General features: G+C 41.7%; 1 protein-coding gene across 1 annotated transcript; it reads left to right on the top strand.

Annotated features, from left to right (window-relative positions):
• Positions 1-256: 256 nt before the first annotated feature.
• Positions 257-11,908, top strand: cfap206 (cilia and flagella associated protein 206). The gene is made up of 12 exons (XM_044169654.1): positions 257-449; positions 694-777; positions 1,220-1,310; positions 2,097-2,285; positions 3,196-3,363; positions 4,286-4,500; positions 4,706-4,825; positions 6,883-7,081; positions 7,249-7,389; positions 8,635-8,828; positions 11,304-11,447; positions 11,654-11,908. Exons 1-12 carry the CDS (start codon positions 342-344, stop codon positions 11,873-11,875), a joined length of 1,875 nt encoding a protein of 624 aa, XP_044025589.1. The 5' UTR covers positions 257-341; the 3' UTR covers positions 11,876-11,908.
• The last annotated feature ends 856 nt before the right edge of the window (positions 11,909-12,764 follow it).

Genomic DNA, 12,764 nt, shown 5'->3' with positions numbered 1-12,764 from the left:
CTGTATGATCATCATTCAATTCAATCTGTATTATAAACAGTTTGGCGGATTTACTGTCCATTTCTAATAATTGTATTTATTTATTTGACCTTTCCTGTACAAAGGACAGTAGGAATGTCTGGAATGCCAACAGGACCGGAAGTTACTGTTGTCATTGGCCTTCTGGCACGTGGCCCACCTTCCTCTTGCAGCGCACTCTAGCGGACGCCGTCACGTAATACATCGCTGGGCTGTACGTGCACACAGCGTTGACGCCGTGTTACCATGGCAACCGGTTATCAACAGGCTGCAGCGGCTGTCGCTGGGTGTAGCAGTAACAGTTAGCCGCAGCGCTGGTTAAGATGTCTCGAGCTCACGCAGAAAGCGTGATTAAAAACATCATTCGTGAAATAGTGCAGCAGTGTGCGGTGAGAGGACATGCGGTGTCGGACACTTTGGCGGCTTTCATGGTCAGTAGTTCGTACTGTTAGCTAGCTAACTAGCTAGCTGGATCCAGTTCATAAGTTACATAAGCTGTAAGGCTTAAACTTTAATATTATAAAATAACATATGGCCATGTGTTAATATTGCTAACTGATATGATAAATTATATTATAATACATTTTGGAACTTGACGCAGCCTGGCACGAGCTATATTGTGGAAACTAAAGTTACTGCTGTATGAAACTACGTGTTCTTTTGAAATCTTGTCAGGTGAAAGCGGTTGTGCTGGACCCGAGGAACGGGTTTAATGTCGATCGGACACTGACAAAACAAGACGTCCAGAAACTTGAAGAGGTGAGTCCAGCCTATTGTCCAGTAAATTCCAGTTAGTTATTGTATTAGATTTTTTAGGAAATTAACCCCACATATCCCCTCTCAACTTAGTTCCTCCTGCATTACATTTTTTTGGAAATTAACCCACACCTTTCATGTTGAAATTCGTTTTGATGCTGTTAGATTGAGCTAGTATCCTAGAAATATGATCTTTAAGACAAGTTACCACTAATTTTGTACTCAGTTACACTGTAGAATTTTGGATGTTAACCCAAATATTTAGGAATTTAACAAGTGTTGGTTTTTCATAGGAGAAGTAACTCCCTCCGGGTTGCTAAAACCACACGTGCATGACCTCAGTGTCAATGGTAGCCACCCCTGCCTGAAGCAGCACAGTGTGAAGACTGACCCTCAAAACTACACCTGCTTTGTTTCTGATCTCCATCTGCAATATGTCTTACAGCTGTGTCTGGATAAACTAATGGAAAAGTGCAGCCCTTCCCTTGACACTATCAAAATGCAAGTGTATTTTGATATGAATTACACCTCCCGAAGTAAGTGTCACTGTATGAAAAGACATAAATTCCTTGTTTTGTCAAGCCAACATTTCAAAATCCGATATTCAGAAAACAGTGAAAAACAGCAAATGATCACATTGGAGAAACTAAAACCAGAATATGGGACATTTTCATTGATAAATGATTTAAACAATTCATTGATTATCAAAATTTGTTGTTGTTGATTCATTTTCTGTCCTTGGACTAATTGCACTCTGTACAGGACTGTCTAGCAGATGTCAAAAACTAGATGAAATAGAAATCATTTTCTATTTACTTTAATTAAACTCTGATGAGACAAATATTTTTAGCATTGAACAAGTACTGCAAAATCTGGAGTTCTTCTCCTGCAACATTAAACCCGTAGCTAAAATTCGATTCTAGCCTAATTGATCACGTCACTAAGCATGTTCAGTCTTGTTTTTATCAGTTTAGGAGTATTGCAAAGATTGAACTTATGCTCAGACACTGAAGCGGTCATACACGCCTTTGGTCATGTTTGGATTATTGCAGTGCTCTTTTTACCTGCCTAAATCAGTAAGCCATAGACAGACTTCAGACTGTAGAAAACGTAAAATAGAAAGAAGGCTTTCAGAATAGCAAATGGGAGCGTATTACACACGTTAGAGCCTTTTTACCCTGACCGGCTGTTTGTTTTAGAATGAATTAAAAAATGTTCTTGTTAACTTTTAAAGCACTTCATATTTACACTCTGAGGAAAAAAATCAGTAGAATATGAATATCATGACTAAGCAGGTTGTTTGTGTGCTTGTGCTTGTGCAGGTGAGTTTCTTGAGGAAATCCACCAGGTGGTGGAGTCCAGGCTGAGCCCAGTGAGCAGAGAGATCACAGACAGCAGGGTGAAAACACGGGAGGAATTAGATGCTTTGTACTGTAAAATCATCACCTACATCCTGCTGCGCTCTGGCATGGGCTCACCTACAGATGTCAACACTCGGCAAGAGGCTACAGGTTTCACACTAACTTGTTCTTTCAGTTTCTGGGGAACTGTAGTCAGTAAATGTACAGTGACAACATTACACTTGCTGGAATACAGGGTAAAGGGCAGTGCCACCCATTTTAACAACTCACAAATGATGTGCCACTGTCCCAGACAGCACGGGCCATATCTGTAAACTGTACTAGTCTCTCCTAAAGTATATCCATCAACCAGTGAACTACACACTTTGAGTTGTGTCTGAGTTTTGAAATTAAATGTTGCTTTGTGGTCAGTGTTAAAATGTTTCACTAAAGTTTACTTGCTAGCTTGCTAGTATATACAACTGTAGACGTATTTGGATGCAGCGACTTACTCAGAAATCTTGCGATGTATGTTTAAATGTATTGACTGAAGTGTCTTGGGCAGAAACATGCAAAGTATTTGAGTCAATGGCTGTGCTCTTTCCTGAAAGTTTGCTGTTTCGAAATATTTTCTCTCCCACCACAACAAATATTGCTGACATGTTCTTGACAAGCAAGGTACACTTAATGACCACAAGTATGTGGACGGACCTGTCCACATACTTTTGTTTGTGTCAACAGTTTGTGTTTGTCCCTTTCCTGTTTCAACATGACAACGCCCCCGTGCACACAACCAGCTCCATAAAGAAATGCTTTTCCCAGTTGTGTAAGAACTTGACTGGCCCGCACAGAGCCCTGACCTCAACCCATTCCAACACCTGTGGGATGAACTGGAGCGTCGACTGTGAGCCAGGCCTTATTGCCCAACATCAGTGCTGGAGCTCACTAACGCTCCTGTGGCTGAATGGGAGCAAACCCCTGCACATACTTTTGGCAGTGCAGTGTACATTGTTTTGATGATGATGATGATGAGTGGACTGCATCCTGACCCTTGATTTCTCTTCCTCTTCTCTTGTCCCAGCTGCCCTGCAGAGCGTTTTCCCTCAGACTGAGCTGGGAGCCTTTATGGTGCTCTTAAAGAGGGACAAGGAGCAGCAGCTCAAAGAGCTCACCATGATTGTCACAGGGATCCGACTCTTCAACAACGCCAGCAACAAGGGAGAAGAGGAGACGGGCCTCCATGAACTAAGTACAGTACACCAGCTTACTGACATAAAAAGCCCGTTGTTTGCTGTTATGAAAAGTGCTATATGTTTATTAGTATTACTATTACATGTGGTCAGACAATGTAATGTGTCTTTTTTAAATGATCAGGCACATTAGCAGTTTGACAGAAGGTGCATAGCAGAATATTCACATTAAAGCTACAACAAGCTTTAATGTAAGAATACCTCCTCCTGAGTAGATCACTAAGTGAAGCTGGCTAGTTGAGGGAAGAACGTCTTACCCCCGCTAACTGAGCAGGTACAAAGTCATCTCACAGCAACCAGGTTGGCAGCATTCAGTGCAGAGTTCACTGACATTCATTACACCATTACTGGGAATTGAGGTTCAAACTGTTACCTCTCTGCTTGGAATCACTAAGTTGCTATAATATTTTGAAATTACAGGGGGCAAGGTTTTCTGGAAAACACCTCCCATGTATCAGTCTGAATCACAGATTTAGGCTGCTACACAGAATAGATAGAATGCTGCCTCTGGCCCAAGCGGGTGCAGATGGATGGTGGATGGAACATAGAATAATGTAACGTGCCATCATGGACAGATTCTGAGAGAATGGGCCCCTGGGCTCAGACGCATAAAGGCCCCAAGTATTTAAAGTTTCAAAACATCAAACAGAATTTAGGACGTTTTACATTATTACATATACATTATCATATAATGTATATTATATGTGTATATATGTAGCAAAACAAGAGATCCAGCCCTCATCATTTAGTATGTCTACAATATTAGAACCCAGTCCATAAAAGTGTTGTGTTTATTCAAACCAAAGGGTAAACTTTTCATTTTGTGTCTTCAACTACATCATCAGACTAGGTTATCTTTTTCACTAATGATCAATTCTGCATTTGGTAACTATGCTACTTCCTTTTACATTCTGTCCGCAGTGCCTGCAACTCTTAATGAAGCTCTTCCAGTCACCAGTAAAAGCATAGAAAACGAGCTGCAAGCATCACAGAGTTTGGCATGGAAATACACAGCTGTGCTGCAGAAGCTAACGGCCCCTGACAGTCAGCCTGGAGAATGTGATGTGCCTGTCGTCCTGCTCAAACAGGCTCTCTACAACGTCAGGCAGCATGAAGTTTTCCTCAAAATGTTACTGGTGAGGTAACAGTAGCTGGTAATTATGGTTCGCGTAAATGTGGTATTTTCATGTAACTTACTCTATTACTATTATAATGTGAATTTATATAATGAACACCCACTTTTGCAGCTTATTAAGTAAAAGAAGGCAGATGAATTCACGTTTTCTGTCCCGAGTGAAATGTTCGGTAAATCATAAATATGTGTTTTCCCTTCACCACCAGGCTGATGCATGTTTATGTGCCAAGCACATTGAAATCCTGCAAACCGAGCTCTCATCACAGATAAAGTTGCTGAAAGAAACTGTGAAGTCGAAGACAGCTGTACCCACTGCAAAGGTTTTTGTAAGTGTCCTGGTCACTGCTATTATGTTGCTACTGTCATTATGTCTTATTATATAATCGATTAAAGATAGTTCGACATTTCGGGCGATATATGTACAGTATTTACTTTCTTTCTGAGAGTGAGATGAGGAGATGGATATCAATTTCATGTCTGTGTGTTAAGTACAGAGCTGGGGTCAGTACACGGTTAGCCTAGCTTAGCATAAAGACTGGAAGTAGGGGAAAACAGCGAGCCTCTGTCCAGAACTCAAAAATACCCCTACCAACACCTCTGAGGCTCACTTATTAGCATGTATCTCATTTGTGTCATCTGTACAAATGTAAATATTACAATTTGGGGTTTGAGGGGGAGACACTTGTAGTGAATATGAGGAATAACACAAGGTACACACAGGGCACCAAAATATGTAGCGATAATTAATTAATAAGCCTCAAGAGGTACCAAAAATACGTTATCTTAAACCCATTAATTGGTACAAAAGATGAAGTAGAGTGATTCCACTCAACTTTGGCTATCAGAAATGATCAGTATTTATACTGAGTAACATAATTTAACTTTAAATAAGCATTAAATTCACCTCGGGGCGCCGGCCTTAGAAAAGGGAAAATGACAGCCATTTAATTAATTCAGTCTCAATCTGGAGACTGTAAGCCGTTGACTCGTAAACAGCGGCCATTTTAACTTGCATTCAGTCCTATTACAAGCTATGACCAATTTACTGGTTATATAAATGTAGATTCATCACATTCATCCTGTTTTTTTATCTCTGAAAAGAGTCTAAGCACATTGTATGTATCTTTTCCAGATTAGTGGACATGTGTAAACAGTTCCTGTTAGTTCAGTTTCTATTGTTCCTGAATCAAAATCGGCATGTTGTTAACAATACTTACCATATCATTGAGCAGACATTCAGTTTTGCATTACAGAGTCATTTCCTTTGTTCTTTGTTCCCTGAGTGCATGGGTTGTTCCTGAGGAGATGCAGAGAATCACCCAGTTGTGGGAGTGAAATCCTTTATCAGATCGTCGCTGGGTCTGTGAAAGCCAGACCTGTCGTAAATTGCAACTTCAGGATATAAACCAGTTTGCACTTAACCTTCCTTTGACCATCCTCTGTGAGTCCTGCAGGCCTGTTTCTTGACCCAGAGGTCTTATGAACAAGAACGTTAGGAAAGGTTCACTCAGTTCTCTGTGGAGGGAATGGAGTTGCTGGAGCTATTTCTTAGCGAATCAGTGTCTTGCTGTCACAGTGAGGTTTCCAGGTTTGGCACCATCATATCTTTACGTAACCAAAACCAAAAACCGTGCTGTATCCAGAGGTGCTGCACAGAAGTACTGCGTGGATGGGTAAACTGTTGTTTGTCAAGAAATAGTTCCAGGGGCGCCCCGGTAGCTCACCTGGTAGAGCGCGTAGCCCATACACAAGGCTGAGTCCTTACTGACATCCCCCCACTCTCTCCCCCCTTTCCTGTCTCTCTTCAGCTGTTCCTATCTAATAAAGACAAAAAGCCCAAAAATAATCTTTAAAAAAGAAAGAAATAGTTCCAGAATGTAACTCACCCTAAGACCGAATGGTTTAGAATGAATTTGTACACAGTAAAGCTGAGTTAATTACTCAGCTTTAGAGGTGCTCGTAGGTGTATTTCTTCACGTTAGACAGAGCCAGTCTACATGTTTCCTCTTGCTTCCAGTCTGTAAGCTAAACTAGGCTAACCGCGTCCTGACTCCAGCTCTGCACTTAACACACAGGCACGAGATTGATATCAATCATCTCATCCCACTCTCAAAAAGAAAGCAAATTAGCGCATTGTTGAAAATGTCAAACTATTCCTGTAAGTGGACAAACTGCTCAGTATGTAAAGCAGAAGATAGGCGCAGACTACAGTTTCCACCCACCATTTTAGTGACCAGGACTTTGACCAATGGTCACATTAATTGAGAGTTGCCATAGTCCTTTTTACAACATTTTTGTTGTTTTTTCTTTGTGTATTTTTCATCAATTGTAAAGCACTTATTTTTACAGCCTCATTTTTGACATTCCTCATATTGTCTTTCAGCCACTGTTCAAGGCCCTGTCAAAGCTGAGGTCTGGACTTCAGGATGAGGCTGAGCTGCTGAACATCCTCAATAACATCATGCTCAATTTGCAGCCCTTCGTTGCCTCTCAGGCCAAGATTTTTTCTGAAGCTTATTTGGACAGCCTACTGGAAGCGTCAGAGGTGAAGACAGACAAACAGAGAATGACTGAGTCCTCAGGTATGGCTGATGTCACCAACAGATACAGTATGTATATGCCTCTAAAGTAATTAATTCCATGTTCCACAAGGCTTACAAAACTGGACTCCAGAGAGAAACGGCTCTGAACCAAGCTTACGTAAGTGCTGAGCTTAAATGCGCTTGTTTTTCTTTATTATGCCTTTCAGATGAGCCTATCGTTCCAGCTGAGATGAAGGAACAGGAATGGCTCCTGCCTGAAACAACAACCAGTTTTAATGAGCTGCTGCTACAGTATAATGGAGTCTGTGGCTACACGCTTGTGAACAGAGATGGGCTCCTTCTTCCAGGTACTGTTGTCATGATAAACCAATGTGATATCAGGAAAGGTATTTGGATGTTCCTTCTTTGTCAGATTCAGGCATATGGGTAAAGGCCTCAGCATGCTTCAAACAAACTAGGTCTCGTGGAGTGTCATCTCACCACGTGTAAAGACCAAAGTGTTCATATCTGTTCTGAACGGCCCCTCAAACGTGGGACGAAAGCCTGCTGTCATAGCCTTCTCATGGCTGCATCCCACTATATGGGAAGTAAGGGAGGCAAGATGTCTGTCTCCCCTGCCATGTCTTCCGGGTCTTCCTGGGGGATGCCGAGGTGTTCCCAGGCCAGATAGGATATATAATCCTGCTTACATCCATGATCTCATTCTTTTGGTCGTCACCCAAAGTTCATATCTGATGGTTGGAACCTAGATTGAGTGCGGGTGCACTCGTGCAGGTCACGAAACCAGACACTCTGTCCCATCAGCTACACCTTGAGATACTCCTGAAGCAACCCCATAAGACACCCCAAGGGACACAAATCACATGTAGACTGGATGAGCAAACTCTTTTGACCTCTTCTTTCCAGTGCCCTGGTATAAGATTTCCTGGGGGGGCTGAGTAGTGTGATACCCTGATCACTTTAGTAGACTCTCTGGCCCCTTTTAAAAAAAAAAAAAAAAAAAAAAAAAAAAAAAAAAAAAACTGGAACCACCACCTGGCCTGCCAGACCCCGATCTCTCTCCAAGAATTCTGTGTCTTTGTAGTCTTTTTAGTCTTTTAGTTAGACTTTTAGACAGTCTCTCCCTGAAGACATTCATGGGGTTGGATTTGGTTGTACACACGAAAAGTGAAGTTGTGACTAGTGATAGAGAGAATAGTTCAAACCCTGCCTACGACCTGGCCACACGCTTGCATAAAGTGGGCCTGATTGTTGGATGTCTGTTTTGGTATGTTACAATAATTGTCAAACACAGCCCTGCACAATTCTGCTGTTGGAAAGAGAATTTCAGACACTGTTAGATGATCCAACAAGCATTTCGTCTGAAGCATACTGAGGCCTTAAGAAATGACAAATGCATATGGGACACATTTGCAAATTCATATCCATGTATATGTAATATGTCATGTTAATATCATTTATTTCCTCCAATCTTGTGATTTTTCTCAACATATACATCCTGTTTAAGGGGATACACTATGATGAGCAACCTTAATCTAGCCAGTTGTGCCTGAAGTCCATTCAGTTTGGAATATTTGACAATTCTTTTGCAGGTAATTCACACATTGGAGTCCTTAAACACAAGGAGAAGCTCTATGCTTTTAGCTCCAAAGAAGCTGCCTTGAAATTTGCCTCCAGTCCAGACGACTTCATTGCAGAGGTGGCAGAGAAAGCCAAGCACTCCCCGGAACTCATTCAGCTCCTCAGACTCCACCAACAGTTTTCCTGCGTCAGTCCTTACTCTGAGGTCAGCAGCCTCTTCCACGTTGAGTATTGTCAAAGCACATACTTCAGTTGTAGAGCCACAGCTTTACCACACAAGTTCCATATTTTGGACACCTACAATATGTCAATGTCAGATTTGTTTATATAGCACATTTAAAACAACCACAGTTCACCAAAGTGCTGAACAGGATAATAAACAAACATAAAAGTTAATAACAAATACATGAAAAGAAAAGAAAACAATAAACATAATAGAAAATGAAATCAAGTTGTCAAGCTCAACTAGAACTGAATGCCAACGAGAAGAGGCGGGTCTCGACTTAAGTTTCTAGGGTCTTCTATGAAGAGGTAAACTGTTCCACAGATCAGGGGCAGCCACCACAAAGGCTCGGCCGCCTCCGCTTCTGGTTGGTCGACCTCAGTGCTCTAACTGGAGCGTGATGATGTAACAGTTCTGCCAGATAAGGTGGGGCCAGCCCATTTAAAACCTTAAAAGCAAGAAATAAAATCTTAAAATCAATCCTGAAGCGGACAGGAAGCCAGTGGAGGGAGGCCAAAACTGGTGTCTCTTACCAGTTAAAAGACGAGCGGCTGCATTTTGTACTAACTGCAGACGACGAACAGATGACTGTTCGACGTACGGCGAGGTAATGAAAGCATGGGTAACTCTCTTGAAGTCGTTGGGAGAGAGATGGGACTTTACCTTGGCTAAAAGTCTTAACTGAAAGAAGCTGGTTTTGACAACTGAATTAACTACAAAGGCTACATCGAATCTTTACTTTTAGTTTTCATTGGCAAATAGATTTGTACATCAGCAAAACAATGAAAAGGAATATGATGTTTCTTAAAAATGGATCCCAATGGCAGCATATACAATGAAAAGAGGATGGGGCCCAAAATGCCCTGATGAATATTCGATGAATATTCGCCTGGATGAACCGAGAAACTCCTATCTGTCAGGTATGACTGAAACCATCTGAGGGCAATACCTCTGATACCTACGCACTGTTCAAGGCGTGATAAAAGGATCCTATGATCCTCGGTGTCAAAGGCAGCAGTCAGGTCTAAAAGCACCAGAGTAGCACAGTTCCCTGAATCAACAGTTAAGAGAAGATCATTAAAAACTCTTAAAAGAGCTGTTTCAGTACTATGGCGTGGTTTAAACCCAGACTGAAACTTTTCATGAACGCCATGATTATCTAAAAAAATTTCAGTTCATAAAAAAGAACTCGCTCCAAAACTTTAGATAGAAAAGGTAGCTTAGAAAAAGGCCTGAAGGTAGAGAGAACAGAAGCATCCAGATTTGGCTTTTTCATCAGAATGACGATACCAGACCCAACCGTACTAAAACGAGAGGGAATACTGCCTAAGGGACACATATTATGAAGACAGTAAGGAGAGTGATACGGGCTCAAACTGATCGAAGACAGCGGGGCTCAGAGGAGGAGCAGAAGGGTCTAAGGCAGAGGAAGTGGCTAACCTAAGCAGAAATCTTACCAATAAAAAATGGAAAAAGTTTTCACAGAGTGTAGGCGTTGGCACAATACGAGCTGAGTCACACGGGTTTATAAGAGAAGTAAAAGTACTGAAAAGAACCTGAGGCCTATGACTGTTACTAGAGACAAGGTTAGATATCGATTAAGGGCTCTCTGGTAATTTGCTGAGCAGTCCCTTAAGGTTCCTGAGGAGACCTGGAGCTGGTCCTCCTTCAGCTTCCTCTGAGCCCGTCTGCGCGTCCTAAATGGAGCAACAGAGTCCAAAATATCAGTGCAAGTGGAGTCAAAGAGGGTAGTAAGCCCCTCAGCACTGAGATCACAGCAGCCATCCAGGGTAAAAAGCGTTGAGTCTTTAAAAGCAGGGAAAACTGCGACGTAGTTAGAGGGTTAATCGCACGCAGGAGGCGTGCAGGAACACAAGTTGTAACCCTAGAGCAAGGAACCGTAGCAGTAAATAAAACAGGCAGATGATCCGATATACATGTCACTGATAAACCATAAGACTTCACTAGGTCCTTTTTCATGTGTCGGGCCAGTCACCGACAGGGTGAGATTAAGAGAGTTGATAAGATTCATAAAGTCTTTGACCAGAGGTCTGGTTTCACAGCGTACATGTATATTAAAATCACGGCAATTAAAAGACGAGCGTATTTTAACATAATCACCGTCGAGAAGTCAGCGAAATCCTGTAGAAAATCCTTGTTGGCCTTTGGTGGACGCTACACCACGGCACGCAGCGCAGGAAAAGGATAGTTTAACTCGAATCGCTGCAGCTCAAAGCTGCAATATACAGTATGTGTAGAGAGCTAAACATTTTATTAAAGCCACCAGGTGCAGGATTAGAAAAAGTATTACTTATTTTTATTTCTATCATTTATTTCTACATCTGGAGGTCGTGTTGAGAATGACTCTGCGGCTGAATCTGCCCAGAAACGCCACCTTGTCCACACTCTGACCACTGGGCATTTGATCCACTTAGTTGCTGCCTTGTGGTTTTGCAGATGGAGCCAGGAGAGAGTTTACTGGTAAAGCCCATCACCAAGTGTGAGAGCGGCACACAGACTGACATCCACCCAGTGGAATCAAACATCGTCAAGTCTTACGAGTGGAATGAGTGGGAGCTGCGAAGAAACGCTATCAAACTGGTGAGCCAGAGTTCAATAGATGGATTTCATTGTGTAGTTTTGGGAAGAAAAACAATTTTCAACTCATCTAGCATCAAACAACATACCAGGAATTGCATTTATTGACACTATATTAAGTGTAAAAGCAACGCAACAATCTGTATGTGACATAAAGAGTGTTGTTAATTTAATACCGATACACGTTGTTTTGTATTTCATAATTCTAGGCCGATCTCTTGACTAAAGTGACACATTCAGCACAGACTGATCTGAGCCACATGAGGCGGGAAAACGTCACTCAGACCTGGCTGCCGAAGAACGCTGCCTGCCAAAGCAAGAGAGACGATGAGAGCAACGTGCCCAAACCTCAGGTTTTCCTGGCAGGTCTGAGGGGACAGAGAGATGGACACGTGGTCAAAGCCAACCTGACCAGATCTGTTGATGAATAATCACGCTGTCCAAAATAAAATGGAAACATCTTATTGTTCTTATTCATTTTGATCTGGAATTACTTGATGAGGACTGTATACGTAAAGTATGTATGTACAGCTATTGTCTTCAGAGCTTTTTGAAATTGGCTGTTTTAAACGCATGCACATTAACAGGTTAGTAAGCTGTTTAGGCTGGAAAATAAGACCCATAGCCTAGTCAAAGAGCTTTCCCCTTTTCCTCTTTCTAAAATCCCTGTAAGACTGAAGCCCATTGTGTTCAGGTGAGAACACTGAACGTAAACATTGTCTGTTTACAAGAAAACTCCACAGGGAACCTTTAAACTCAACGAAATATAACCACTACTGTCTATAAATGATTCCCTAAATCCATCTTTGTATCCAAATGAGCATTCCCCCTGATTGCAGTGATAGTGACTGGTGTTGAAGAGGCTCGATGCTGCCAGTTGAGCCTGAGCTCTGTTATACGGCTCAGGATCCAGATGACATTCATGTCCTTCGCTACTAGGAACAGATAGATATGAACGCTTGGCTTGGACTTATACTTGGACTAAATGAGTGCAGGATGTGGCATTACTACATTAACATCATATGGCCACTTTAAACCTGTTGTGGCTGAAATGAGTAACATTCTGTCAAATACAAAACCATTTGGTGGAACGTGAAAAACCTCTGTTCTGTCTTTATATTAACATATGCAGTGTGGGGAAACCAGCTGGAATGGATTATTAGACTCCTGAAGTAATTTCCCTCTATTAAGTCAATTCTAAGGTTGTTGTTTTTTAAAACTATCTTTTTCAAATAATGTTAGAGGGAAATGAAATAGTCAGAAGACTTATCATTACTTTGCCTACATACTAAAGTTTTGTTAGGTGTTTGGATGGCCAGT

This window comes from Siniperca chuatsi, linkage group LG16 (assembly GCF_020085105.1).
Source record: "Siniperca chuatsi isolate FFG_IHB_CAS linkage group LG16, ASM2008510v1, whole genome shotgun sequence".
Lineage (NCBI taxonomy): Eukaryota > Metazoa > Chordata > Actinopteri > Centrarchiformes > Sinipercidae > Siniperca > Siniperca chuatsi.
This window is presented reverse-complemented; position numbering and strand designations above follow the sequence as displayed.

What these genes read in the sequence shown, in the direction of transcription:
- cfap206 (XM_044169654.1), top strand. Translation starts at nt 342, where the DNA reads ATGTCTCGAGCTCACGCAGAAAGCGTGATTAAAAACATCATTCGTGAA. An exon ending in TTTTCCTCAAAATGTTACTG is followed by an intron (nt 4,501 to 4,705) that starts GTGAGGTAACAG and finishes CTTCACCACCAG; the next exon opens with GCTGATGCATGTTTATGTGC. An exon ending in AGATGGGCTCCTTCTTCCAG is followed by an intron (nt 7,390 to 8,634) that starts GTACTGTTGTCA and finishes ATTCTTTTGCAG; the next exon opens with GTAATTCACACATTGGAGTC.